The 25,269-nt window shown below is 37.7% G+C and overlaps 3 protein-coding genes across 3 annotated transcripts; 2 read left to right on the forward strand and 1 right to left on the reverse strand.

The window, feature by feature from the left end:
* Window positions 1–670: 670 nt before the first annotated feature.
* LOC110901366 lies at window positions 671–3,351 on the reverse strand. The gene is made up of 2 exons (XM_022148197.1): window positions 3,063–3,351; window positions 671–2,958 (listed from the first exon to the last, which is right to left on the reverse strand). Exons 1-2 carry the CDS (start codon window positions 3,349–3,351, stop codon window positions 671–673), a joined length of 2,577 nt encoding a protein of 858 aa, XP_022003889.1.
* A 1,555-nt stretch (window positions 3,352–4,906) lies between these two features.
* Window positions 4,907–23,772, forward strand: LOC110901365. Its single transcript, XM_022148196.1, has 4 exons — window positions 4,907–5,048; window positions 10,984–11,557; window positions 22,757–23,148; window positions 23,288–23,772. The coding sequence occupies exons 1-4, from the start codon at window positions 4,907–4,909 to the stop codon at window positions 23,770–23,772; spliced, it is 1,593 nt and encodes a 530-aa protein (XP_022003888.1).
* A 599-nt stretch (window positions 23,773–24,371) lies between these two features.
* LOC110901364 lies at window positions 24,372–25,014 on the forward strand. The gene is made up of 2 exons (XM_022148195.1): window positions 24,372–24,586; window positions 24,675–25,014. Exons 1-2 carry the CDS (start codon window positions 24,372–24,374, stop codon window positions 25,012–25,014), a joined length of 555 nt encoding a protein of 184 aa, XP_022003887.1.
* The last annotated feature ends 255 nt before the right edge of the window (window positions 25,015–25,269 follow it).

A 25,269-nucleotide genomic window follows, 5' to 3' on the forward strand; every position in this document is an offset into this window, starting at 1 on the left:
GAAAACTTTTACTAACTCCCCCATCCCCACACTTGAGGCAAACATTGTCCTCAATGTGTAAGAACTAGAGTTTTTTTAAAAAAAACGCACAAGGGATGTGACATGACTAACTTCCCCAAAATTTCACCCCGGAAAAATAATATACAATTTACAAACCACTTATTTGCTAACTAAAAATCAAAAGTAAAAAGAAACGTATGCACCTGATTTTTGAGCTCATTCCTCGTGTGCTCTTCTTCTCTTCAAGAAAGCGGTTGTCCCACGAACACGATGTACCTACAAATCTTAACCTTTGTGTAGAAGCATGCTTCTCACAACCATCAAAATTTGTTAGTTACCTAGTTCTACCACTTTTATGAAACTATTACCAAGCCATACGTTATTTCACTTTGATTTATGTGGAAAATAATTTACAACAATAACAAACCTAACTCACTTTCGTAGGAATCACGGTTGCATTTAGCGCATGCAACAAGCCCTTTTAAACCCCCAATAGCTTGGAAGGACGAGTAGGTCTCGTGAGGGTTATATAGGGAACACACCCACAACGTTCATTTATCTATTAAAACAAAATAACAAATTATACAACAACAACAATACTAACTAAACTACGAATAACAACTAAAACGAAATGCGAAATAAAATATACAACAACAATTAACTTACCACCTCATGGTGGTCGAATGGCATGCTTGCCGTCCACGAGCTCCTCAAAATCACCCACCGGTGATTCGTACCATTTGTTGCCAAACGGTCCAAACTTCCTCACCTCCTCTTCCTTTTTCTTTTCTAGAGGTGACTTCTTTGCTTTCTTCTTCTTGACCGTCTTCTTCTTTGTTTCTCCAAACCTATCAACCATAGCACAAACCTTTTTGTTTGGATTCATGTCCTTTTTAGGACACTTATCCTCACCGAGTGGGTTAGTAAATTTTGGAAAAACATTTAAATTTAATTCTTGGTCCCCAAACTTCATGCTTACCATTCCCGTTGCACAATTTATGATGGCATTAGCTGTTGCAAGGAACGGTCTACCTAGTATGACTATCGGCTGGGTGTCCTCAACACACCCAACATAGTCTACTACTAAAAAGTCCACTGGGTAATAGCAATCTTCCACCTTCACAATCACATCTTCCACCATCCCCCTTGGATGCGTGGGAGTCTGATCGGCCAATACCACGGGAGTATCAAACTTTTTCAATGGACCAAAATCGTATTGGTCATACAAACTCCCGGGCAAGATGCTCACACAAGCTCCAAGATCGAGGAGCGCCCTCTCGATTTTAAATGCTCCAATTTGAATTGGAATAAGAGGATCTCCAGGATCTTGAGCTTTTTGGGGGAGCACACTCGATAAAACGGCACTAACATGAGATATCAAATCAACCGGTTCGGGTAATTTGTTGTGCCGTTTTTCGATGCTTAACTCCTTTAAGCATTCCACATAGGCCGGAACCTTTTTAATGTCATCGAGTAACGGTAAATTAATTTTTGCATGTTTAAAATTTTCCCACCTCTCGTCCTTCAGTGGGTACCGTTCCTCAACTTTTGATGCATTAATCGGTTTAATTTGATTTAAACAATTTTCACAAAAAGAATTTTTATTCATTTTTTCAATTATAATTTGTGAAATCGTTTCTTGTTCATTTTTACTTTCCGACTCATCTCTAGTATTTCCCACTACACCATCAACGCATTGTGGTGGTGGAATGCTTTCAACACTACTACAAACCTCATCATTTGAAAGAAGACTTACCGCGCTAATGTGTACATTCCTTACATTGCCCGTGCTTGAGCTTTGATGCTTAGGGTTCACCGTGGTGTCACTTGGGAGCTTTCCCATGCTCCCCCTCATTTGTGCCATTTCCTCCGCAAGTTGGCCCACTTGTTTTGCTAATGCTTCATGCGATTTGTCCCGAATTTCGTTCTCCTTCTTGGACTCTTGCATCATTGAAAGCATTGCATCCATTTTGGCACTCAAATCACCACCACCTCCTTGATTATTCGTCGACCCGTGACCATCTTGATTGTAACTTCTTTGGCGAGTTTGGTGAGAATACCCACCTTGATTCCCTGATTGAAAATTCGGGTTCATTTGGTTGGAGGCGTTACCATACCTAAAGTTAGGATGGTTCCTCAACCCGGGGTGGTAAGTGTTGGAGTTCATATCATATTGCCTTTGGTCCCCATACACTTGATTTACCTCTACGGTGGCTCGACAATTCTCAGTCCGGTGACCGATGTCTCCGCATTCTTCACATACGGCGTATTGCACCGCATTCACTTCCCTTTTCTTCATGCGAGCCAACTCTCGCTCTAACGTTTCAATTCGATCCTTAGAATTCGCATCACGATCGGGCCAAGACCTTGAGGTGGGGTGCTTTTTTGCTCGATCAGCAGATTCTTTCTCTTTTGACCGTTTGCTCATTCGTTCCAAAAACTCCCAATCATCGTCTTCATGGTTGCTCAAAAGAGTCCCGTTACTTGTCGATTCGAGACGATTCCATGTTGTGTCATCCAACCCACGTACAAAACACTTCACCAATTCCCACTTTTCTATTTGGTGATGTGGGCATCTCCTCATCAATTCTTTAAATCGAGTGAATGCTTCATGCAACGGTTCACTCGATAGTTGCCGAAACGACCTTATTTCATCCCTAGCGTCGTCGGTCTTCGCCATCGAATAGTATTCGTCTAAAAAGGCTTGTTGCATCTCACCCCATGTTCGGATGCTATTCGCCGGAAGTGTGAGAAACCATTGTTTTGCCTTGTCTTTCAACGAAAATTGGAACAAACGAAGCTTGACCTCCTCTAGTGCAAAGTTGTGCCCCCCAATAGTGTTACAAATGGAAGAGAACTCCGCCAAGTGCGTATACGGCTCATCATTCGACCTCCCATTGAAGTGGGGAAGTATATTGATGTAATGCGGTTTACAATCAAACATCCTCCGTTGGCATACTATCGGAGAGTCATTTTCGGTAACTATCGGTCGGAAACGGTCATTCACTCCCCGTGGAGGTTGTTGACGACGTTGTGGACCGTTAACTTCTTGATCAACCGGCCTTCGGTTGTTCCTTCTATCACCTCTTCTTTCATCCCTTCCTTGATCTCTACCTTGATTACCTCTTTGATTGCCACCCCCCACAAAACGAGGAATCCGATTATGGTTAGCATTATTGTTGTTGTTGCGAAACCCACCATTCCGGTTCCGTTGGTAATCGTTTTGTGGTTGACGGTTGTTCTCGTAACCATCATTTCTTCCGTCTCCATACCCGTAATCGTCATCCCCAACATAATTGGCATTTTGATAGCCAAATTCTTCATCTTCATACCCTCTTGCATTATAGCCATTACCCCGATTCACGTATCCCCAATCTTCGTCATCGTTAGCCCGATCATCATAGTACCCCCCATCGTCCGAATTTTCCGTATGAATGCTTACATGTTCCGGCGATTGGTAACCGGGAACACTAAACGGCTCATCATCGGGAATGGCGTTCCTTAAATCGTCTATGTTGAAGAATGGGTCTTCGTTCGCGGGATTGCCACGATCTCGGTTGCCTCGGCGTTTGGAATTGACATTTCGATCATCAAGGTTTAGGGGTAAGGATTGTTGTCGATGAAGGTTTTGTTGTGGTGGTGTTCTTTGGGTATTGTTGGGATTTTGGTTTTGGAAAGGTGGTGTGGGTGGTCCGGTATTGTTGTTACCATCCGGTCGCTCTTGAGGTATAGGTTGAACATTTTGGGCAGGGTGAAAAGTTCCTCGAGATTGGAATTGGTTTTGGTTGAGGTTTGGGTGATTGGAGTTTTGGTTTGCCATTGAATCGGTTTCAGTGGATGGTGGAAATTGTGGTGTTTGGTTGGTTTGATTAGAAGCAAGAGTTGCTTCTAACCGGCTTGCTAGGTTTCTTCTTGCGACTCTTTCGATTTCCGGTTCGTAGACTAACGGTGAAGTCCTCCCGGAATTCCTTGTATGCATGCACTACCTGTAATCTGCACAAGTAACACACCCGCGTAACAAGGAAAAAGACAAAGTGCAAAAAGAAATTAGACAAATTAAACAGATAATCACGTAAATTCAAACAATATCCAAACACAAAGCGCACGCACTCCCCGGCAACGGCGCCAAAATTTGATCGGAGTGTCGCGCTCCGGTCAAAGATAATATTTATATACCCTAATTACCCTTAACAAATAGCTAGTGGTAGTGAGGGGTCGAACCACGAAGAGTATGTGGTTTGTGTACGGATTTGATTGAATTATGAAGTTGTCACAATTATGAAGATTGCTAAGATATATTTTTTTTGTGTTTTTGTTTGATTGGAAGATGTGAATTAGAATTACTAAAATGATTAGTTAAATTAACTACTCGAGATTACTAAATGCAAGAATTGAAAATGATTGTTTGAACAATAATGAGAAAACAAGGTTCACACCCGGTTTCAACAATTGCAAGACTTAGGGTTACTATGTATTTTAATTAGTTTCACTTGAAATAGTTCATTAACGGATCACAATCACAAAACTTAGGTGTCAATCACTATCAACGTCGTAAACAACGGACCATGATACACTTCGTTACTTTGGACTAGCAAATCCTACCAAAAGACAAGGCATAAATACGTGTACTCATTTCACAAAGTCAAATTTAATCATTCACTCGACAGTTTGCAAATTCAATACCAACGTAGGACAATTGTCTAAGATTCAAACGCAATTCAAGTTGTCACAAAACAATTAACAAAACATAATAAACCCTAAACCTTACAAAAGTCTACACCGGGGTGAAACCTCCAAGAAATTAGCCAAGCATGATCGAAGAAAGTTGATCACCGGATGTTGGAAGCATGAATTGGATCATTGTGAAGCTTGAAGATGGATTGATGGATGAAGGTTATGGATTTGGATGATTGGTGATGGTGAAGGGATGAGTGAATTGATGGATTGGGGAATTCGTGGAGCTAGGGTTTCGAATCAAGAAGATGATGATGAATTGTTCTTGATTCGGGTTGTAGAGAGGATGATTGGTGGAATGATAGGTGATGATGGTGATTAGGGGCCCCCAAGATGATATTCAAACTTCAAAAAAAATGTGTAACCCCCGTTTCTTGGTCAAAATTGATGTTATAACTCGTCCCAACTCAAAAATAAAGTTTTTTCGCGATATGAGAATGCAGATGGCGTCGCCGACGGCCATTTAGGGCGTCCCCGACGGCCCTTGGAAGTCTCAGTTTCGCCCGACGGCTTAATTAGCTGTTTACGGAGGTTTTTGGCCGACGGAACAATCCAGAGGGCGTCGCCGACGGCCCTTTTGGGCGTCCCCGACGCTGCCTGGTTTTGTCGGTTTCGTCCAAAACTGTTTTCTTCATAACTTTTTCGTTATAGCTCCGTTTTACTCACCGTTTTCGCCCACGTTCTCATAATTCAGCCCTCTATCATGCCATCTTCTAATATATTCATTTTAAATCCATCAACATTCCCCAAAATACATCCAATCTTAGTGATTAACCCGGTTTTCTTCATTTCACATCCCCGGTTGATCCGTTTCGCGTCCCGGTGCTCCGTTTAGCTCCCGATTAGCTCCTTAAACTCTTTTAGACCTGTAAAACACAAATATCATTAAAAGTAGGCTATTCAAGATTAAAAGCTACGTAAAAACATCAACTTAAGCATAAACGATCACCGGTTTTCAACTACGTATCAAACACAAGCAGCAGAAGCTCCAGCAGCAACCCCAGCCCCAACAAGAGTCTTCATCATCAACACTAACCAGGCGCAGAACGACGCTGTTGATGGTACGACTCTCAACGTTAAATATGTTCTATTGCTCGACGTCGCCACAATATGCGACATTGACTCCCTCTTGCTCTCTCTCCCTCGTCCTCACACTTAGTCTAGGATCACATACAGATCATTTACTAGCACTATATAGTATATCACGATATAATGTGTTTTACCCCGACTACACGTCCTTGGAATAAGTTACGATAAACGTAAAAGGCTCAAAATTAATCACGGGTGCACACGGGATTATTTTCGTAAGTGCACAGAGATCGTAGTAAGTTTCAATGATGCCATAACGTTAAAAGCATGGTTAAGCGTGGTGGTTACGCCGCTGGTACTTCCTATATATAAGCATCTTAACTATGTCGACAAAGTGTGACATCGATTCACGGGACGGGAGTGGAGTGGTCGAAGCATGGTGGATACGCCGCTGGTACTTCCTATATATAAGTGCTTTACCATGCTAACAAACTTCCATGAAGAAAATGCCATGCGGAGTTGAACGTTATTAGACCTCTTATACTACTGAGACAACTTTCGACACGCTAAACTCCCTCGCAAGGCGTAACATCTCATCACATCTCAAATGCGTCAACGCTAGACTTTTCGTAAGGCTACATGAACGCAATCACACCTTCACTGAAATCTAACTCGCTTCGCTAACGCTTTACCTCTTAACGCTTCAACGCTTTAACGCTTATCGCACTTATCAATCTCAGCGCTTCGATACTCTCATCACTTTCGATGCTTATCATTTATCGCGTATCGCTTATCGCTTATGTGACAATTGTCAAATTTGCATGTATCCGTACAATATTTAGACAATAATTATGACTTAATGACTGTGTTGATTTACAATTAATGACTTGAATTGCTTTTTGATTATTGTTATCATACATACATGTGCATCATATATTGCAAAATATCATATCATTATTGCATGCAAACTCTATTGATTCAAATGATGCACGAAACAAAGGTAGCAGACATGGTATTGAGACACAGAATGAGCCAGAAACCAAGAGTTACACTAGTATAGTGTGTAGGAAAGTAAGGATCACAAAACTGCCTTCCTAGAGATAGTTTAAGTGCCGGAAAGTGCCTAAAACTCACTTAAGTTGCTGAATTCAGCAAAAATCAGCAAAAATCAGCACCTAAACACTTAAATGTCATGCAGAAATATGGCTAAATGGTCCAGAATGCTTTCCTAAGTGTCGGGAACCAAAACTGTCACAAAAAGTAACATAACGCACACTAAACTGCATAGTTTAGCACCTTAACGAACCAGTAACCAACCTAACAACCGGACACTACCCGAAACACCAAATTTTCACTAGAAGCATTGTTTTAACATTTCCGAGCTAGTTATGGTCCCCGAACATCATAACACACTATATAACATACTAATAACTAAACACCTAACTAATACACTTGAAAACTAACTAGATGATCTAACTTAACATTACAACACAACCAAGACCCCCCCCCCTTGATGGACGGTTACATGTGGCCCCCACATGTGGATTTTATCTTGTTATTTTAATGGATTATGTCTCATCTTTATAAAACATATTAACCATTGGAAAATTCTTTTTTTGGAAGATATAAGGATTAACCACTAGAACTTGAACTCATCATTCTCATTTCAACACTTCACTCAAAACTCTCTCCCTCTCCCTCTTTGGTCTCGGCCGAACACAACCACCCACACCATCACCTTCATCAATCAAGTTTCATCCATTCCATTGCTACTCAAAGGTGTAAGAAGGTATACAAGGAAGCTAGGAACTCTTGGAAGTTGAAGGACCTCTCATACAAGCTTTTATCCACCTCTTCTTCATCTTGTGATCATCCCTAGCCTTGAGCTAGTAGTAAGATCATCTCCATCCATTTTTACATCTTATTTTGTTGGTTAAAAGATGATACAAATTGATAATCTTGAAGAACACTATGAATCTTGAACATGAAACTTAAACATAAGACTAAAATCATAAGAAATCATGTTGTTTAAGTGTTGTTATGCTTGTTGATTGTTGATTGCTCATGTTATTGATGTTAATCATCATGTGATCTTGCTAGATAGTGATTAAACACATAATCTAGCAAGATGAGAGGATGATTATGTTAAGGATCAAGAGATCATTCTTATGTTACAACATGAACTTGAAAGATATAATGTTTTCTTGAAGTGTGATGATCAAAGTGAATAAAAAGTCGTGTAAACATATAATTTCAAGAATGATTTTTCAAGAAACCAAGTTAAAAATACAAGATTTACAGCAGCTTGGTTCTTAAGGAAATTAACCACATTTTTAGTGGTTAATCAATTGTAGAAATATATATTTAACAAGAAAAACTCAAGAAAAAATATTTTTAGAAAATTTATTTACAAGTTGTAAACATCTAATTTCTTCAATAATGATGTTTTTAAATAAATAACCACACTTTAAAGGGTAATTAGGCTTACTAAACACACTAGTAAGTTACTACAATTTTTGTAAATTTTCAAGTTCATAAAGTAGTGATTAATGCTTGATTTTGGGAAATTGGTAAGTATTGGTTGATTTGTTGTTGATTGTGAGGATTTATAAAAGAAAATGATATGCTTTAAAAGCATGGAAACCTCCATTTTTAAGGGGAAACTATGGCAAAATTTTTCTAAAAATGAAACACTTAGAAAAAAAATATTTTTAAACAAATATTTACAAGTATATATTTTAACCTTGATTTTCATATAAAGTTTGCCATAATTTTTGTTACAAAAATTATAAATATTGGAGGTTGGTTTTTGATAATAAAAGTGACTAAATATGTATTTAGGAGAATATATATTTAGATGTCACCATGTGTGTGATTATTTGTATATTATGTATATTAATTATATTATTTTAGGACTTGAAATAATATAACTCACCAAAATACCAAGAAATTACAATCCAAAATATTAACAAAATTTCAAGAAATAAATACATAATTTATACCCAAATATTGGAGAATCCGAACAAGGAATATAACGTACAAAAATATTCCGAAATTTAATTCATAAGTATATTTTGATAAATGGTATTTTGGAGACCAAGAGAACAAAAATATGATTTTTACAATTATTACAAAAATATACCATATTTTTGACAAGAAGAAAATATATTATTTTTGGGTAAATAAAAATGTATGTTTTCTTGAAATTATTAGAAGATATATTATTTTTGGGAGAAAATATATATTTTCTTCAATAAACATGAAATACATTACTTTTGGGTAAGAAAATAAGTTTATATATATTTTCTAAGTTAAACTTGAAAATATAATATTTTTGAGGTTTATAGGAAAATATAAATATTTTTGCCAAGGGAAAAATTATAAATAATTTTTTCTATGTAATATTTCTTAAATATATATTGATGAATTTTTATTAGAGATATTATTCCGGAAAAGTTAACACAAAAATTAAGTATAAAGATACTTAGTAAACACAAAAAAAAAAATACGTATTCTCGTACGTATAAATACACACCGGAATACGCCACCGATACTTGGAAAAAATATACAAGTATAAGAATACGGGTATGAATACACCCATCCTTGGGAAGTTATAGATGTACAAATACATAAATGTGACAAGTTGAAATATATTATTTTAACTAATATTCCAAAATTAAATAATTATACTTTAAGTTAAAATATTTATTATTTTAACGAATAATTATATAACCTGGAATAATATTGATGACACAATGAAAGGTAACTCAAGACACTAATTAATACTAAGTCAAGGCACGACCCGCTCGTCTAATAAACTGTAGTACGTTGTAGGTAGTCATGCAGGTTACATTTGGATTCGAAGAACGCAAGATTGTGAGTTCATGTCCCCCTTTTCTTTTAACTGTTTTTGTTTTATAACTTCGGGGGTGAAGTACATGTTACAAATTGTTTACATACAATTACAAATGGTATGGTTTGCTAAGGAATGAACTATTAGATCATGTGAATGGGTAGGCGCACACTTAAGACTATTAATCCTCATATAAGGACCGAGGGACATGAGTGATAGATCTATTTGGGTGTAGCGAGCCCATACCCATGTGGACCGGGGTTTGGCCCATGAGGTGACTATGTCTTACAGCCGGAGGCCCGGTACAAAATCTGCTAGGTTTGAGCCTCCCTACGCCGTTGCACACATGTTAATGGCCTTGCAAACAATTAATTGATATGTTTCCTTGTTTGCTTTCATACCGGGGTTTACAAAACATACATACTAACAATGATAACAAAGGTTTATTCGTGCACACATGCAAAACACATGAACTCGCTCAACTTTTGTTGATGTTTTCAAACTACATGTATTTCAGGAAACTAAATATGGATATGGCGGGCGTTTGGAAGTTTTCAAGGGTTGTTTGAAATAAAAGATGTCATCCGGTGTAGAAGGGTTGGGAGTGTGTATCTTATCCTGGATAAGATACATATTTCAAAGCCTAGTTTTCATTAGTATCTTTTGTCGAGTCCTTATGGAACTCTAAAACAATTTGAATGGTTTGTAATATGGATTTGAAGTATGTGTTTGGATTTTAAGACAATGTTGTTTATGATGTTTTAAACTTAATCTATGGATGAACATCTTAGTTTTATCATATAGTTTGTTTGTTATGGTTGGATGCAATGATATTAAGCAAGTCACACATAATCACGCTTCCGCAAAAGTCAGGGTGTGACAGCTTACCGCCTATCGCTTATCGCGTACCACTTACCGCTTATCGCTAGTCGCTTATCGCACTCGACACTCACGTTATTCCAATATTTTGTCAGTCACTGAACCATTCGCGCACACTCTTAACGCTAACTGGATTTGCAAAATAACTTCACCGTTCAGTTACTCAATCTCCTTCTCGAACTTGGTCCAACCACTTATCACTTGGACCAAGGATACTAAAACCTATGTTGGTGCATATGTCTGTCGACTTCGTCTTGTATCGAGTCTTGTATCTAGATAAGATAAACCAGAGCTCGGTAGTCAAAGAAATAGGGTTTTAGTGATGATTGACCAGTTCATGCGAAATGGCCATTCCCCACGAAATGGACATGTCAGTTTCATGGGGAATGGAAATCCTATGAATAGGTGACTTGAGATTTCATTTGTAACTTTGCAATTCAAGTAGCGAAGCTCTGCCGAAGTGTCGGATCGATCTGTAACTTTGTCAGTGTTTGTCGAAAAGGAGTCAATAAAGGAGTCCGAGTCCGACGTTAAATCAGAAAATGTGGAGTCCGAATCAGAAGAGAAGTCAGAGTCTGAGTCTGAAGGGTTTGGTAAACCAGAAATTAAATCTGTTAAAGAAGAAAAGGTTTTTGAAAAGATTGATCCAATTACTGAAACACCATGCGAAAACTGTTTAAAACCCTGCATGGATTGTCTTGAAAAAGACAAACAGTTTCAAGAATTGAAGAAATATACTAATAACGTAAAATTTGATCTTAATGATGTGAAAGAAGCTTATGACACTTTATCACGTTCAATCAAAATGATTCAAATGGAAAGTATAGAAAATGATAAAGCTACTAAGTTTTTCAAAGAAACTGTCATGGAAAAGCAGATGGAGATTAACATTCATCTGGACACAATCGCATCTTTGAAAAAGGAACTTGAATTGATGCGTATTGAAACAGAAAGAGTTGATAAGAAATTGATCAGTTACATTTCTTCATCTTATGTGATTGATCAGATTGTTCCTCAACAAACTGATGCTAAACCTGCTTTCAACAATGTTCCACCCCCAATGTGGAATCATTATGCACAGAAATATCCAGATGGGGTGGAAGCAGCTTTGAATCTCAAGTTGAGAACTGTAGAGAATGAATTACCAGAAAACATTGATGTTACCTTCACAGCATCTGATACTGATTATGAATCCGAATTAATCAAGAAAGTGGTCGATTAGGTGTTGGATAAAGATGAAACTGAGGAGTCAGAGTCAAAATCAGAGTCTGACACTTCAAGTCCAACAGTTGAAAAAGAAAAAAAGAGTTTACAATAATGATTTTCTTATGTCAAAAAATAATTTGAATGACGAAACATTCAAAGTAGCATATACTTTGAAAGATTCTGACAAATTATTTTCTGATGACGAATTTCCAATAAGAAGTGTCAAAACTGAAATGATCAACAAGGTTTTCAAATTAACAGAATTTAATATTTCTGAAATAAAAGATGTAAATCTTTCTGAAAAACCTAAAAAGTATACTTCAAGAGTTCAACAAAGATTGAACAAGAAAAAGGGTTACAGTTCTGGTTCGGGTTTTCGAAAGAAACCAAACCATAACGGTAATTTCAAAAAGAAAGGATTAGGTTTTATTCCACCAGAAAATCATAAAAATATAAAAAATTTTAAACCAAAAACATTGTTTGTTTCAGGATCATCTAAGTTTTATTAAATGATCAACTATTAAACCACCAAGCAATACTTATACTAAAATCATTCCAAAATGAAACACATGATACAATGTACAACGAGATATAAAACAGGTGACGTGTAAAGGAAAAGTCTTGAAATCCCGGGTTGTCACATCATCCCCAACTTGAAAGAAATTTCGTCCCGAAATTTGATAAGCAATCCACATGGTAAGATATTATGTTAGGATGACTGTGGGTTTTCCTCAGGTGCCACATTTTCTTTGTTTGTCAACTTTAGTCCCTCATAAACAATTCATTATACTTTTAGGGTTTATGACACGTGTCATTATTATATTGGACATGATTTTGCGAGGTGTTACAACAGTGGTGATCATACTATTTTTAATATAACAAAAAATCTTGTTCATCACGCTAAAACCAAACATATTGAAATTCGTCATCACTTCATCCGAGATTGCTTCGAGAAGAAGTTGATACGAATTGACAAAATCCACACCGACGAACAAAAAGCTGACTTACATACGAAAGCTTTTGATAGAACACGTTTTCAATATCTTTTAAAACTTAATGGTATGAAATTACTGTCGGTTGCGGAGGGGATTCTTGGCGTAGGTGAAGGTACCACTGTAGATGATGTTGAGAAGCAATCTGCACTGGTTTGTCGAATTTTTAGTTGTTTTGGTATTTAGGGGGAGATAGATAATATGTAGGATCGTTTGCACGACTGAAACGAGTTGTTCAGAAGAGTTCTAATCAATACGAGAGGCGGAAACAAACGTATCGACTTTGAATCAGCTTGATATACACTCTAATTGTCTTGATTATTGATATAACAGCGTTTTACAGCGAGTAGACACTTCGGTGGCACTTTGGTACCAGAATCAGATCGTTACAAATGAAAGACTCAAGGCTACTATATATAGGCAAGCCACTCCGCACGAAAAGGCTCACATGAAATGGCTAGGTCCATTTCGTACGAAATGGATGTTCCATTTCGGGCGAAATGACCAACTCACCATTTCGTGCGAAATGGCCAAAACCTATATGATTCCTGTTTTTCTCGTATTTCGTGCCCTGATCAATCTAATCTATTACAAGACTCGATACGAGACGAAGTCGACAGACATATGCACCAACAGACTCCCCCTTGGATGTTGACGAAGTCTTCATTGTCGAGTCTTCGAAATCTTCAGTCTTTATCAGTACGCAAACTTTCCACCATTGCGAACTGAAAATTTAAAACAAAAAATTGGAAAAGTAGAGATTTCGAATCAATTCTATTCTGAAAAGAAAGAATTTGATGTCGAAAAAGCGTTTAATGGCAAAGTGAAACATATCTTTGGTAAGATGGTTGATGGAAGGGCAATAGGGGTAAAAGAATTCTATGAATCAAAAAGGAATGTTCAAATCCCAAGTGAAATTGAAACAGTTACACCCAAAGTTGGTCAGTCTTGGGTGTCTGTATTCTTTGCTTGAAAATCCTGACTTGCCGGAGCTCCCAAGTTGGTAATCGCGGAGCAGGAATCGGCATCATTCTTGAAAAATGTTTGAAAAATGTCAAGTGCTAGTTTGTAAAAGTGTAAAAGGTAAAAGGGGTTTTATTCACAAGAGGTTAATCAAGGTCAATAAGTTGAACTTGATTTAATTTTTATACAAAGAAGTTGAAAAGAACAAAATGATGAGTTAATCCCCAAGTTTGTGAAATGACCCACAAACTAATTTTCCGGAAAAACCATTTTAATTAAAACAAACTTAAGTGTTTTGAAATCATAATGAGAAAATAGTTTGTTGTCAGGGGGAGTTCTGATTGTTTATGCCAAGTGGATGGCGAATTGAAGCAATTTACATCAGCTTGTCACTTTATTTGTACAGTTTATTGCTTTCAGTTTCAAATTTTCCCAGAAAATCAAAAATTGAGACATATTTTTGATTTTAGGGGGAGTAAAAAATTAGAAATTTTGAAAATTTGAAAAATAAAAAAACATGATAAAATCTAAAATCCAAAAACATTGAAAATTCAAAATGAGTTTCGTTGTGAAAAGAGGAAATGATAGTACATCAGTGGACTATCACAGAACACTAAAGAATTGGAAAGTTAATAATGTGATAAACGGTCTCACTGACGATATGTCAGTAGGTTTATATACATTCAGTAGATTGTTTTCGAGATATAAACCTAAATATCAAATACTTACTTATCTCGTGGGGAACATCTCTCGGATATATGGGTAACCCCCGAAATCTTGTTTGAAAGACTTTCTATTTCTGACATACTAGGTCTTTGTGCGTGATGATATCTAGGGTATTATACCTGGACTTCTGATTTTGCGGAAGCAATAGCCTAGTCCTCGTATAATGCTCTGCACTGCTTTAATCATAAAGCCCACCCTCAGCATAAAAAATGATGAAACATTGAAAAATGCTAATCATGTGCTGTTGAAGAAAAGATCCCCAAACGGGACACACCGAAAGACGAGCCATCATCTCTCTGATTGAACGGAAGTTCTAGCCTGAGCTCTCATGGTCTCGCATTTACCCGTTTACAGATATCGTTAGTGTACATTCACCTGTAAGACTGAATACAGAAGTCTGGATACGGGAGTATATTCTGAGGTGGGACACGCGAATAAGTTTAAGTGCTTAAAACACTAATCTCGTATCTCGAAACAGTTGAACTTTGTGTGAAAATTTAAGTGGATCAGTATACTGACAATCTAAGTGAATCGTTTAGAACTTAAAATGATTAAAGCTTAACGGTGTTAGTGATTTGTCTTATAAACTGATATGATCCTCTTACACAAACTCACAAAAATATTGTCTATAAATATTTCTTTACTGCTTTTCATTAAAAACAAAATCCAAAAAGATTTTCAGTGTGTTTTGCATAAAATTTTGAAAAATCAAAAAGATTTCATTTCATCTTATTTTCGACAATTGATGTTGAAAAGCTGATTTTCAAAATTCCGAGTGCTAAACATGACGAAAACAGGGTTGGGAGAGTGTGTTTGAAATGAGAATAAATTTTGAAATGTTTAAATGAAGCCAAATTTGAATGTTCCAATTACAAGTAGTAAGCCAAAATTAAAATTGTCATAATATGAAATTTATGTTTTGGGTAGAGTTTGTGCAGATTGTGAATTCCAGACTGCGATCCCAGCTTATCAAAAGGGGGAGTCTGAGGACGTAAGAGCCAGATTTAGATCTTGGAACAAAGCTCAAGATAGAAGCTGTTGATACTGAAGAATTTATGGAATCAACATCCAAGGAAGAATATAGCTGCAGAAGCTGATAAAGAGAAGAGAGAAGATTGAGGATGCTTACAATGTCAGACACTTTGGAAAGAGCGTGAAGACGGATCAAGACTGAAGACTCGTCATACTGAAGACTCGACACCGAAGACTTCGTCAACATCCAAGGGGGAGTCTGTTGGTGCATATGTCTGTCAACTTCGTCTTGTATTGAGTCTTGTATCTAGATAAGATAAACCAGAGCTCGGTAGTCAAAGAAATAGGGTTTTAGTGATGATTGACCAGTTCATGCGAAATGGCCATTCCCCACGAAATGGCCATTCCCACGAAATGGCCATTCCCCACGAAATGGACATGTCAGTTTCATGGGGAATGGAAATCCTATAAATAGGTGACTTGAGATTTCATTTGTAACTTTGCAATTCCAGTAACGAAGCTCTGCTGAAGTGTCGGATCGATCTGTAACTTTGTCAAATCAATACAAGCGATAATTAAACTACTTCTACATGCAAATCAAGCGGATTCAACATCAAAATGTTTGTTTCCGCCTCTCGTTTTGATCAAGAACTCTTCTGATCGACTCATTTGATCGATTCAACGATCCTACAACCTATCCGTGCCATGTCGACACACATGACATTGCTCCATGGGACAGAGGCAATATGGTTAAAACATGGTGGATACGCCGCTGGTACTTCCTATATATAAGTGTTTTAGCCATATTAACAAACTTTCGTGGAAAGGTGCCATGTGGGGCTCGGCGCTAATTAAAACTTGAGTGAATTTCAAGGATTGTCCTTTATCTTTATATCAATTTTCAGGCGCTGTCCTTAATTTTTAAAATTGACGAGTTTTGTACTTTATGTTTTCAAATCATACACGTTTTGTCCTTTAGTCCTAACTCAGTTAGATTTTTTTGTCAAATTTGGTCATGTGCAATGTACATGAGGGTAAAATTGTCTTTTCACCCTATTCTTTAAAAATACATATAAAAAAATATTATATATAATTTATCTCACTCTTTTCTTTAAACAAAACCCAGTCTTCTTTCCACCATCATCTCCTTCATTCGAGATAAGCAATCTCAAAGACCAAGCATACACCTACCTATGTACCAAATCATAACAGCTAATCTGTAACATACTCATAGAAACTAGTGATTTACATTACCAACATAACAAAACAAAAATGGATTCACATTATATGCATAATACAATAACCAGTAACAATAAATCACCAACAAAACGAACCATTCCAGTCTCCAGATTCGACTCAATCTTTTTCACCATATAATGTCTAGCGGAAGCTGCAATCAACACGGAAATCGTCCACACAGCTCTCGTCTTCAAACCGCCACCACCGCTGAGATCCGCCTCTCCTACGCCACCGCACCGAAACCCTAGGATCACACACCGCTTCAACTATTCTCCAACGGTACGGTTTCCCCCTTCATAACCTCTACAACTTCCTCAAATTAAACCAATTCTTACTCAATTCCAACGTCACAGAGATCGAAACATCAATAAAAATCCTATCTTTATTCAACTCTTCCACCAATTTCATCACATCCACTGTTTCCAACTGCCCTAGAGTTCTAGACCACAATTTTCTCAAAAAATGGGAACTGGTATTTCAACCAGCCACCACCACCACCCACCCCTTACAACCAGCCACCACCACCACCTGACCATCGCAACCCCCCCTCTCTCAATCCATCCGGCCGCACCATCAACCATCGCAACCCCTTCTCTTTCTCAATCCCTCAGGCGACACCAACAATCGACACCATCAACCATCAAGAACCACCACTGTCTCCATCGCGCCACTGCTCCACCTACCGCCATCAAAGTAGACGCACCAACCACCATCATCTCCGACGAACAAAAACAAGCAGTCAGGGTTTTTTTTTTCAATTTGCAGATTGGATTAAAGGCTTGAATCAGAGGTTAATTTGGGTTTTATTTGTGAGGCTGTAAATTGATGATGGTCTTTTTCAGTCTGTATATTTGTGCGAATGAAGGAGATAATGATCAGAAGAAGAAATGGGTGTTTGTTTAAAGAAAAGAAGAGATAAATGACATATAATATCTTTTTCTTTTATATGTATTTTTAAAGAATAGGATGAAAAGACATGTGCATTGTACATGACCAGATTTGACAGAAAAATCTTACTAGGTTAGGGCTAAAGGACAAAACGTGTATGATTTGAAAACATAAAGTACAAAACTCGTCAATTTTAAACATAAAGGACAACGCCTGAAAATTGGTATAAAGATAAAGGACAATCCTTGAAATTCACTCTTAAAACTTTTTGTACTGTTAAAACTAATTCGTATAAACAAAATTTCCTTGCAAACTTTTAAGAATAAATGGAAATCTTTCTAAAAATTTTTAAATCTGAATTAAAGCCTTTTTGGACAAACAAAACTTTTCCTTACAATGATGGTTTAACAATTAACTCAGTTAAACACCACGGCATAAGAAAATTTTTCGTGAATCAAGTCTTCTTTAAAATCTTTTAATAACTTAACAAAACTTCTCTTACGACGCTGGTGTGAACATCGACTCAGTTTAACGCCACGCCGTAAGAAATTTTCACAAACCAAGTTTTCCTTAAAATCTCTTTTCGATGAAACCTTTCGAGAACTTAAAAAACACTTTTGGATTGCTAACTGGTGAATTACCATCCTTTAGTTAAACGAATCGCTTCACTCGTCGCTTTCCCATGCCACCGAGACGCTCTCACTCGTCAATCCTCGATCGATCGCTCGTTCACCCTCCGCGTACCTAATGCTTGCCGCAACTTACTCGTGTCAATTCTCGCAGTCTTCCTTGCGAATAAATTTCGGGACGAAATTCCTAAAGCAGGGGAGACTGTAACAACTTGCACTTTCGCGCTTGTTACTCTCATTACGCCTAGCACCAGAGATTCGGATCATAATGTAAACTATATCGCTTACTACGCTACTTCGCAGATTTTTCGCGCTACATCACTTATTACACACGCTATATCGCACATCACAACACATACGCTTATAACTCTAACGCTTACACGATGACATCACGTGAGTATCTAAACTACCCGCTCTCGCTCATCACAACGCAAACTCGAAACGCAGTTACTTACGCTATGACCTATTATATTATAATAATAGTTAGATGTAAATATCTAAGTATTAAAACTTGTTTAAACACGCACACGCTGGCACACGCAACTCAATTTATCGCACCTAAATGCAACATGACACGATACTACTTAAAGCACTAAAACGCTTAAAGCACTCACAATATTTAACGCAACAAAACGAACCAAACGAACCAAAGTTGGAAACCAAGCCACGCGAGCCCGTCTGTCCGAATGGCCATCTGCCCGGATAACCATCCGTCTGGATGACCATTCGTCTGGATGGAGCCATCCGGACGCAGCCCCTCGTGCACCACCTTAAATCTCGCCCTCACCTATAAATAGGGGACTTGTGTCTCCCTTTCACCCTTTAAAGCTCTCCTATCCGCTCTCAAGCTCTCAGTCGCGATTCAAGGCCTTTTGTAAGCTTTTTCTCCCAAATCTTCGTCAATCTTCATATCTAATCACTTCTACCCTATCCTCTTTATCAAAATCACACACACACACACACCTTAACGTTTTCTCGAAAACACTGGTTTTAGACCCCTCGAAGGTGATTTTCACTCATTTTGCTCAGGCAAACGGTTGTGGAGCATCATTCAACCGAGATTTGGTCTAAGATCTAAAGGATTTCAACACTTTTTCAACTTGTTTTGAACTCTTTTTTGTTTTTACACAATATTGATGGAATATGGACTCAATCAGACTCTCGACTCGTTCCTTAGTCGAAAGCCGGCTTGAAAACGGATTTCCACCGGAGATATGGACCAATTAACGGATTAAACATAAATCTTCATCAAGAACAGCTCGTTATCCGAATGGGCAGGACCCATCCGACCGAATGAACTATACTTGGTATTTTTCCGTTGTTTGACACGTCGTCAGGCCGTCTCCGTTAACTTAAAACTTTTACTTAGAAAATTTTACAAAACTTCAACTACGGATCACTCGCCCGAATGGCCATCCGTACGGATGATCATCCATCCGGATGGCCTGACCCTGACAACTTCCGTTGTTTAAACGCTTTTAACTAAACTTCAAATTTTAACTGTTCACAAACAACCACAGCCTATTCGAATGGCCATCTGTCCGAATGGATATCCGCCCGGATGACCATTCGTTCGGATGACCATCGGCCTGGATGGGACCCATCCATTCCGATAGACTGTTGAACACTTTTACCCCACTCAACATTTTGTTTACAACCACTCAGCCCTGAGGAAGACTTATGCTTTCTTTTCCGTACGCAGGCTGATCCAACGCACTCCATTCAATCTAATCCATATTGTGTTTACTTGCTAAACACACACTGTGAGTATACTCGAACCCATTTTCGTTTAACGCACTTTTGGGTGTAACATACGTTCTCTATCAAAGCCCAACACTTAAACGCATTACAAACGCTAACTGCACTCGCATGCAATACATGATTAGTTGAATTACTTGTTGCTATGCTTACACAGTGTTACACTAGACCGCACCCTTAGCAACGATAGTACTATAGTTTGGACTCAACACCTGTTGTGAACAGGGGTTGCTAAGGATCACATACTCTACTTCACGTGTTCGCTTCGATGAACATGTGTCGCGCATACTCTACATCGCAGTCACGTGGTTAGGTTGTATCACTGTTGATAGCTTACTTGATTCGCCTATTATGTGTTACATGTTGGTTACGCGTAAACGCTTTCTATACTATGCTTATGCAAACTTGTATACTCGCCAATACATTCTTTGTATTGACTTTATTTTAACGTATGTTGCAGGTTAATCGTAGATTATCTCGAATCACGATTAGGAAGTCAAGAAACTCACATAAAATCTAGGTTGTCGAATTTGTATTGTTTGAGAGACATGAAATTTGTATGACTGTTTGTTGAAACATTGTTTATTAGTATGGGTTAATGAACGCATTAAATATTGTCACTAAATAGTTGTTATGGATTCCCTTGAGCAATCTGATTCGCCCAGTGTCGCGCCCCGATGATTCCGCCATCGGTTGGGGTGTGACAGCCGCCCTCACCCCCGCTGTTTATTGATGTACTTTATAGTGTTGACATCACAAACTTTTCGTTGCCGCTTGATGAAATTGAATTAATTTCTATTTTTGCTTACCATACTTTGTATCGTCTGGAACTCTTGGGGATCTCTGCAGGTTCAAGGTTAACAAAAGCTTCAACGTCCATGGTATCGGGAGCCTTGCGTTTCTTGCTTGAGAAAGCTTTGGAACGTTTGGGAGTAGCTCTGCCTTTGGAAACGTTAGGGGCAGGTTTCTCTTGCGTAACCGAGGTTTCTTTCTCAACGAGACTGAGAAGCCCCTAAAGATCAAAGTGGTCGGTAGGTTGAGATCTTGAGCCTATTAAAAATTCAGGATCTTGAATATGCATAATCAGAAGAAAGAGTTGAAGATTGCAAATACCTGAAGACATGATGAATTCAGAGGCTTGGGAATGAAGACTGGCTTCTTGAAAGGCTAGTTCTGGATATAAGTTCTTCTCCAACTCGGGTATGGCTAACAACTTGTTTATTTTGCTTTCTGTGTCCTGAGTTGCAAGTGCCCGAGTAGTGAGATCGAAGGCTACATAAGACAAAACAAGAAGAAATTAGAAAAATGGGTTTTATCACTATTGATAAGAATCCTAGCAGGATTCTGGAGAACCCCACCCTTCCGGATCTAGTGTAGGAAGGGATTGGCCATTTGGTATTGAGTTTCTACGAACAAAGGGAAACCTGGTTCTCCAGTCTTTCTCGTTGTGTTTACTTTTCAAAACGAGAGGGTACTGTCTAGGCTTGATCCTGAGCATGAAACGGCTTGTACCATGGGTTCTTAGCTCATAGTCATCAGCGATTTCAGAGAGGGTGATGTCTAGGGAGTGTGTACGGTTGAGTCTATCAAGTGTAAACAAGATCTTCCACAATATAGACATGACATGTGGATAGGCTAGCTTGGTAACATTAAAGAACTCATTGACAAGAGGGGAGAAAGGGAAGGTGAAACCTATCGAGAGAGGGTAGAATGGGAAACAAACCCTTTTTTCGGAACTGAAATCGGCTTTGGTTGTGGGATTGATAGGACAGACGATGGTATTTTCCTGAAGGATTTCAGAGGTAACCAAATGCCCGATGCATTGGTCGTCAAAAGTTCTGAGTTCCTCTGCAGAAGGTGTAAGGATCTTCTGGTCAATGAACTTCAGGAAGTCCGATGATTGAAGATTTTATTATGGAGACATTATTCGCCAGAGAAGATGAAGATAAAAGTACAAAGGAAAAGAGTGAAAACTGACTTTAACTCCTTCAACTTCTTTGATTGTAATGACTGAGGAGTAAACGTAGGCGTGCAGGTTATAAAGTGGATTAACAGCGGTCAAGTCATGAGGGTAAAATGGTCCAGGTTCTTATCTATATTGTCAGCGACAAGATAACTACAAAATTTGAAATTTCACAGTTGTAATCCACAGCTGTAAAATTGGGGGCAATTGTTTGGGATATAATTTTTATGACCAGGATCCTGAGTTCTGTAAGTCTAAGCTAGGATCCTGACATGTGGAACTTGAAATAGGATCCTAAGCAGGGGTGCAGGTTAGTGCGGGGGGGGGGGGGGACCTCCCGAACTTATCGCCTGGTAGTGCCCGGTATGTAGTTTTCGTATTGAATTTTTCGGTATATCCGTTTTCGACCCCTCAGTTTTCTAATTTTTTTTACTTATATAGCCTAAATATTTTAGAGCCCAAATACTATAGTTGTATAAAGTTGTAGAGCCCAAAAGTTAAACCCAATGCTCTAATTAAAACAAAAGGCCCAATCCCTAATTAAAACAAAAACCCAACTTTGTCTTATGTAATATGTTGCTGCTATTGTTGGCTGTTGGTGAACAACCTGAACAAAAAAAGAGGCACTGTTAGCTGAAGGCTACAACGTCAAAATCGGACAAAAAAGGCCTGAAGGCGCTAAACTGTTGGAGTGCGACCAGATTCTTCTTCAATTTTCATAAGGTATGTTATTTTAATCTTTAGGTTGAAATTAGGACTGAAATATGTGATTTGGGTTGAAATTAGGGCTGAAATTGGGGCCGGATTTTTGCCCTAAACTTGTTGAATCTTTATGTAATTATGTCTATGTTTATTATTTCATCATTATGTGATTTAGGTAGAAATTAGGGTTGAAATTGGGGCTAATTTATTAACTTATTATTAGATTATGCCAAGGGAAGAATAAAATCATAACTTCTTTTTTCAAAAGAAAGAATGAAGAACAAATAGAGGGAATTGATGATGAAAACCATGATATTAAACGTCAAAAAGCCTTAACAAGCGAACTGGTTAATGAACCGATTAATGAAGCGGACCAAAACAATCAACATGAGTATGATGTTCCTCAAAATCGACAAGAAAACATCAATGAAGTGGATGTTAGTAGTCTAGAAAGAGATCCTGCTAAGCGACTTGAAATGTGGAAATATCCGGTTAATATAAGGGAGCAAGTGAGACTGTCTTATATATCGTTAAGAGTGTATCAAATAAAGCTTGAAGAGTATAAGTCTAGAGGTCCAAAGAATAATCTTCGTAGATTTAAATATGCTTGGCTTGGTATGTTCCCTAATTGGTTAGAATATTCTCCAAAAAACACATGGCTTATTGTTTTCTTTGTTATTTATATAGTGATAAACTAAATGAGAGCCACGGTCATAGTGCATTTACTAGTGAAGGATTTGACAACTGGAAAAAGTTAATGATGGGGATAAATGTCCATTGTTGATGCACGTTAAATCTTCAAAACATAAAAAGGCTTTTGTATTCTATAGTAACTTGTTGAACCAAGAAGCACACCTTGAAAATTTCATTGAAAAGCAAAGTGAAGAGCAAATAAGGAAGAACTGTTTAAGATTAAAAACCACAATTGATGTAGTTCGTTGGTTGACATACCAAGCTTGTGCTTTACGAGGACATGATGAATCTCCCACATCTAAGAATCAAGGTAACTTTCATGAATTGCTAAAACGTTTAGCTTATTATAATGATGATGTTGCAAAGGTTATTTTGAAAAATGCTCCTTATAATTCCAAGTATATATCTTCCGATATTCAACAAGAAATTCTTAGTATTATGGAAAATAAAGTTCGAAAGCATATACGTAGTGAATTGAGGGATGCATGGTTTTGTGTCATGGTTGACGAGTCACGGGATGAGTCGAAAACGAGCATATGGCGATAGTTTTAAGATTTGTTGATGCAAAAGGGGTGATACGGGAAAGGTTCTTGGATTTAGTTCATGTTACGGATACTCTACCATCGACCTTAAAAGTAAATTTGTGGAATACACTTTTGCATTATAATTTTTATGTTAGTAAAATCCCTGGTCAAGGTTATGATGGTGCTAGCAATATGAGAGGAGAATGGAACGGATTACAAGAACTTGTTCGGGAATATAGTCCTTATGCAAATTACGTTCCCTGCTTTGCTCACAAGTTAATTACTTGTTATTTTTATCTTTCTTTCTTGGGTTTGACTAAAATACTCTTATGGTTATTACATTTTTGTTTTTTGCTCACATGTTACAACATGCCTTGGTTTGTGTCTCAAGGGATGTTACTCCAGTACACCAATTCTTCTCATACTTACTTTTTATAATTAATGTGGTTTGTGCTTCTAGAAAGTGCCATGATGAGTTACAAATGGCGAATGTAGTTGAGATTAAAGAGTTACTAGAACTGGATGAAATCAAATCAGGAAAATGACAAAATTAGGTTGGGACATTAAGAAGGGCTGGCACGTTAGGGTTCCCATTTTAAATCTATTTGTAGTTTGGTTAACATGTTTGATGTCACCCGTGTTGTTCTCAAGGGAATAATTGAAGACACGTCTCATGCTACTGGTTTTCAACGTGGAGATGCTAATATAGCTTACAGTTACTTGCAATCATTTGAGTTTGTGCTTGCTCTTCGCTTGATGAAAGGAGTAATAGGAAGAACTGATACACTTTGTCAAGCATTACAAAAGAAATCCCAAGACATCCTTAATGCAATGGAGTTAGTTTTAGCAACAATGTTTAGTCTAACTAATTTTAGAAACATTAGATGGGATTCATTATTTGAAAACGTTCGTTTTTTGTGAAAGGCATGACATAGACATGCCCGATTTTAGTGTGACATATACTTCTACTCGGTATCGGCCTCGTAAAAAAGATCTTCAAATTACATTTGAACATTATTACCGAGTAGATTTGCTTACAAAGACATTAGACAGACAACTATATGAGCTGGATAGTAGATTCAATGAGCAAGTGATAGAGTTGTTATTTCTTAGTGCGACTTTATGTTCAAAAGAGATTAATGTTGATCAGATTGTTCTTCTTGGTGAGAAAAATTATCTTAAAGATTTTACAGACATGAGAGGAATCAATTACATTATCAATTGGAGACTTTTCAAGTTGAAAGGACAAATAATGCCAAGCTGAGTGAGGTAACAACTTTTTCTGATCCTTGAAAACTCTTGTAGAAAGTCCGAAAAAATAACATGTACGAATTGGTTGAAAGAGTGTGTCGCCTAATCTTGATACTTCCAGTTTTGACTGCAACAACAAAAAGAGGATTTTCAGCAATGAAAATATTCAAGAATCGCCTTTATAATAAGATCGTTAGTTCAACAATAAAGTTTTGAAACTTGTATTAATATCGTTAGTTCAATGTTTTATTATTAAAGAGATTACTAA

The sequence above is a fragment of the Helianthus annuus genome, chromosome 13 (assembly GCF_002127325.2).
Source record: "Helianthus annuus cultivar XRQ/B chromosome 13, HanXRQr2.0-SUNRISE, whole genome shotgun sequence".
NCBI classification, from domain to species: domain Eukaryota; kingdom Viridiplantae; phylum Streptophyta; class Magnoliopsida; order Asterales; family Asteraceae; genus Helianthus; species Helianthus annuus.

Excerpts from the sequence above, each read along its gene's own strand:
- LOC110901366 (XM_022148197.1), bottom strand. The coding sequence starts at position 3,351 with ATGGCTATAATGCAAGAGGGTATGAAGATGAAGAATTTGGCTATCAAA. Across the intron at positions 2,959-3,062 it reads GATAGAAGGAACAACCGAAG|TATGCCAACGGAGGATGTTT; the intron begins GCCGGTTGATCA and ends ACTCTCCGATAG.
- LOC110901365 (XM_022148196.1), top strand. The coding sequence starts at position 4,907 with ATGATTGGTGATGGTGAAGGGATGAGTGAATTGATGGATTGGGGAATT. Across the intron at positions 11,558-22,756 it reads AACAATGTTCCACCCCCAAT|ATTATGCCAAGGGAAGAATA; the intron begins GTGGAATCATTA and ends ACTTATTATTAG. Across the intron at positions 23,149-23,287 it reads ATTTAAATATGCTTGGCTTG|TTAATGATGGGGATAAATGT; the intron begins GTATGTTCCCTA and ends AACTGGAAAAAG.
- LOC110901364 (XM_022148195.1), top strand. The coding sequence starts at position 24,372 with ATGTTTGATGTCACCCGTGTTGTTCTCAAGGGAATAATTGAAGACACG. Across the intron at positions 24,587-24,674 it reads GACATCCTTAATGCAATGGA|GCATGACATAGACATGCCCG; the intron begins GTTAGTTTTAGC and ends TTTTTGTGAAAG.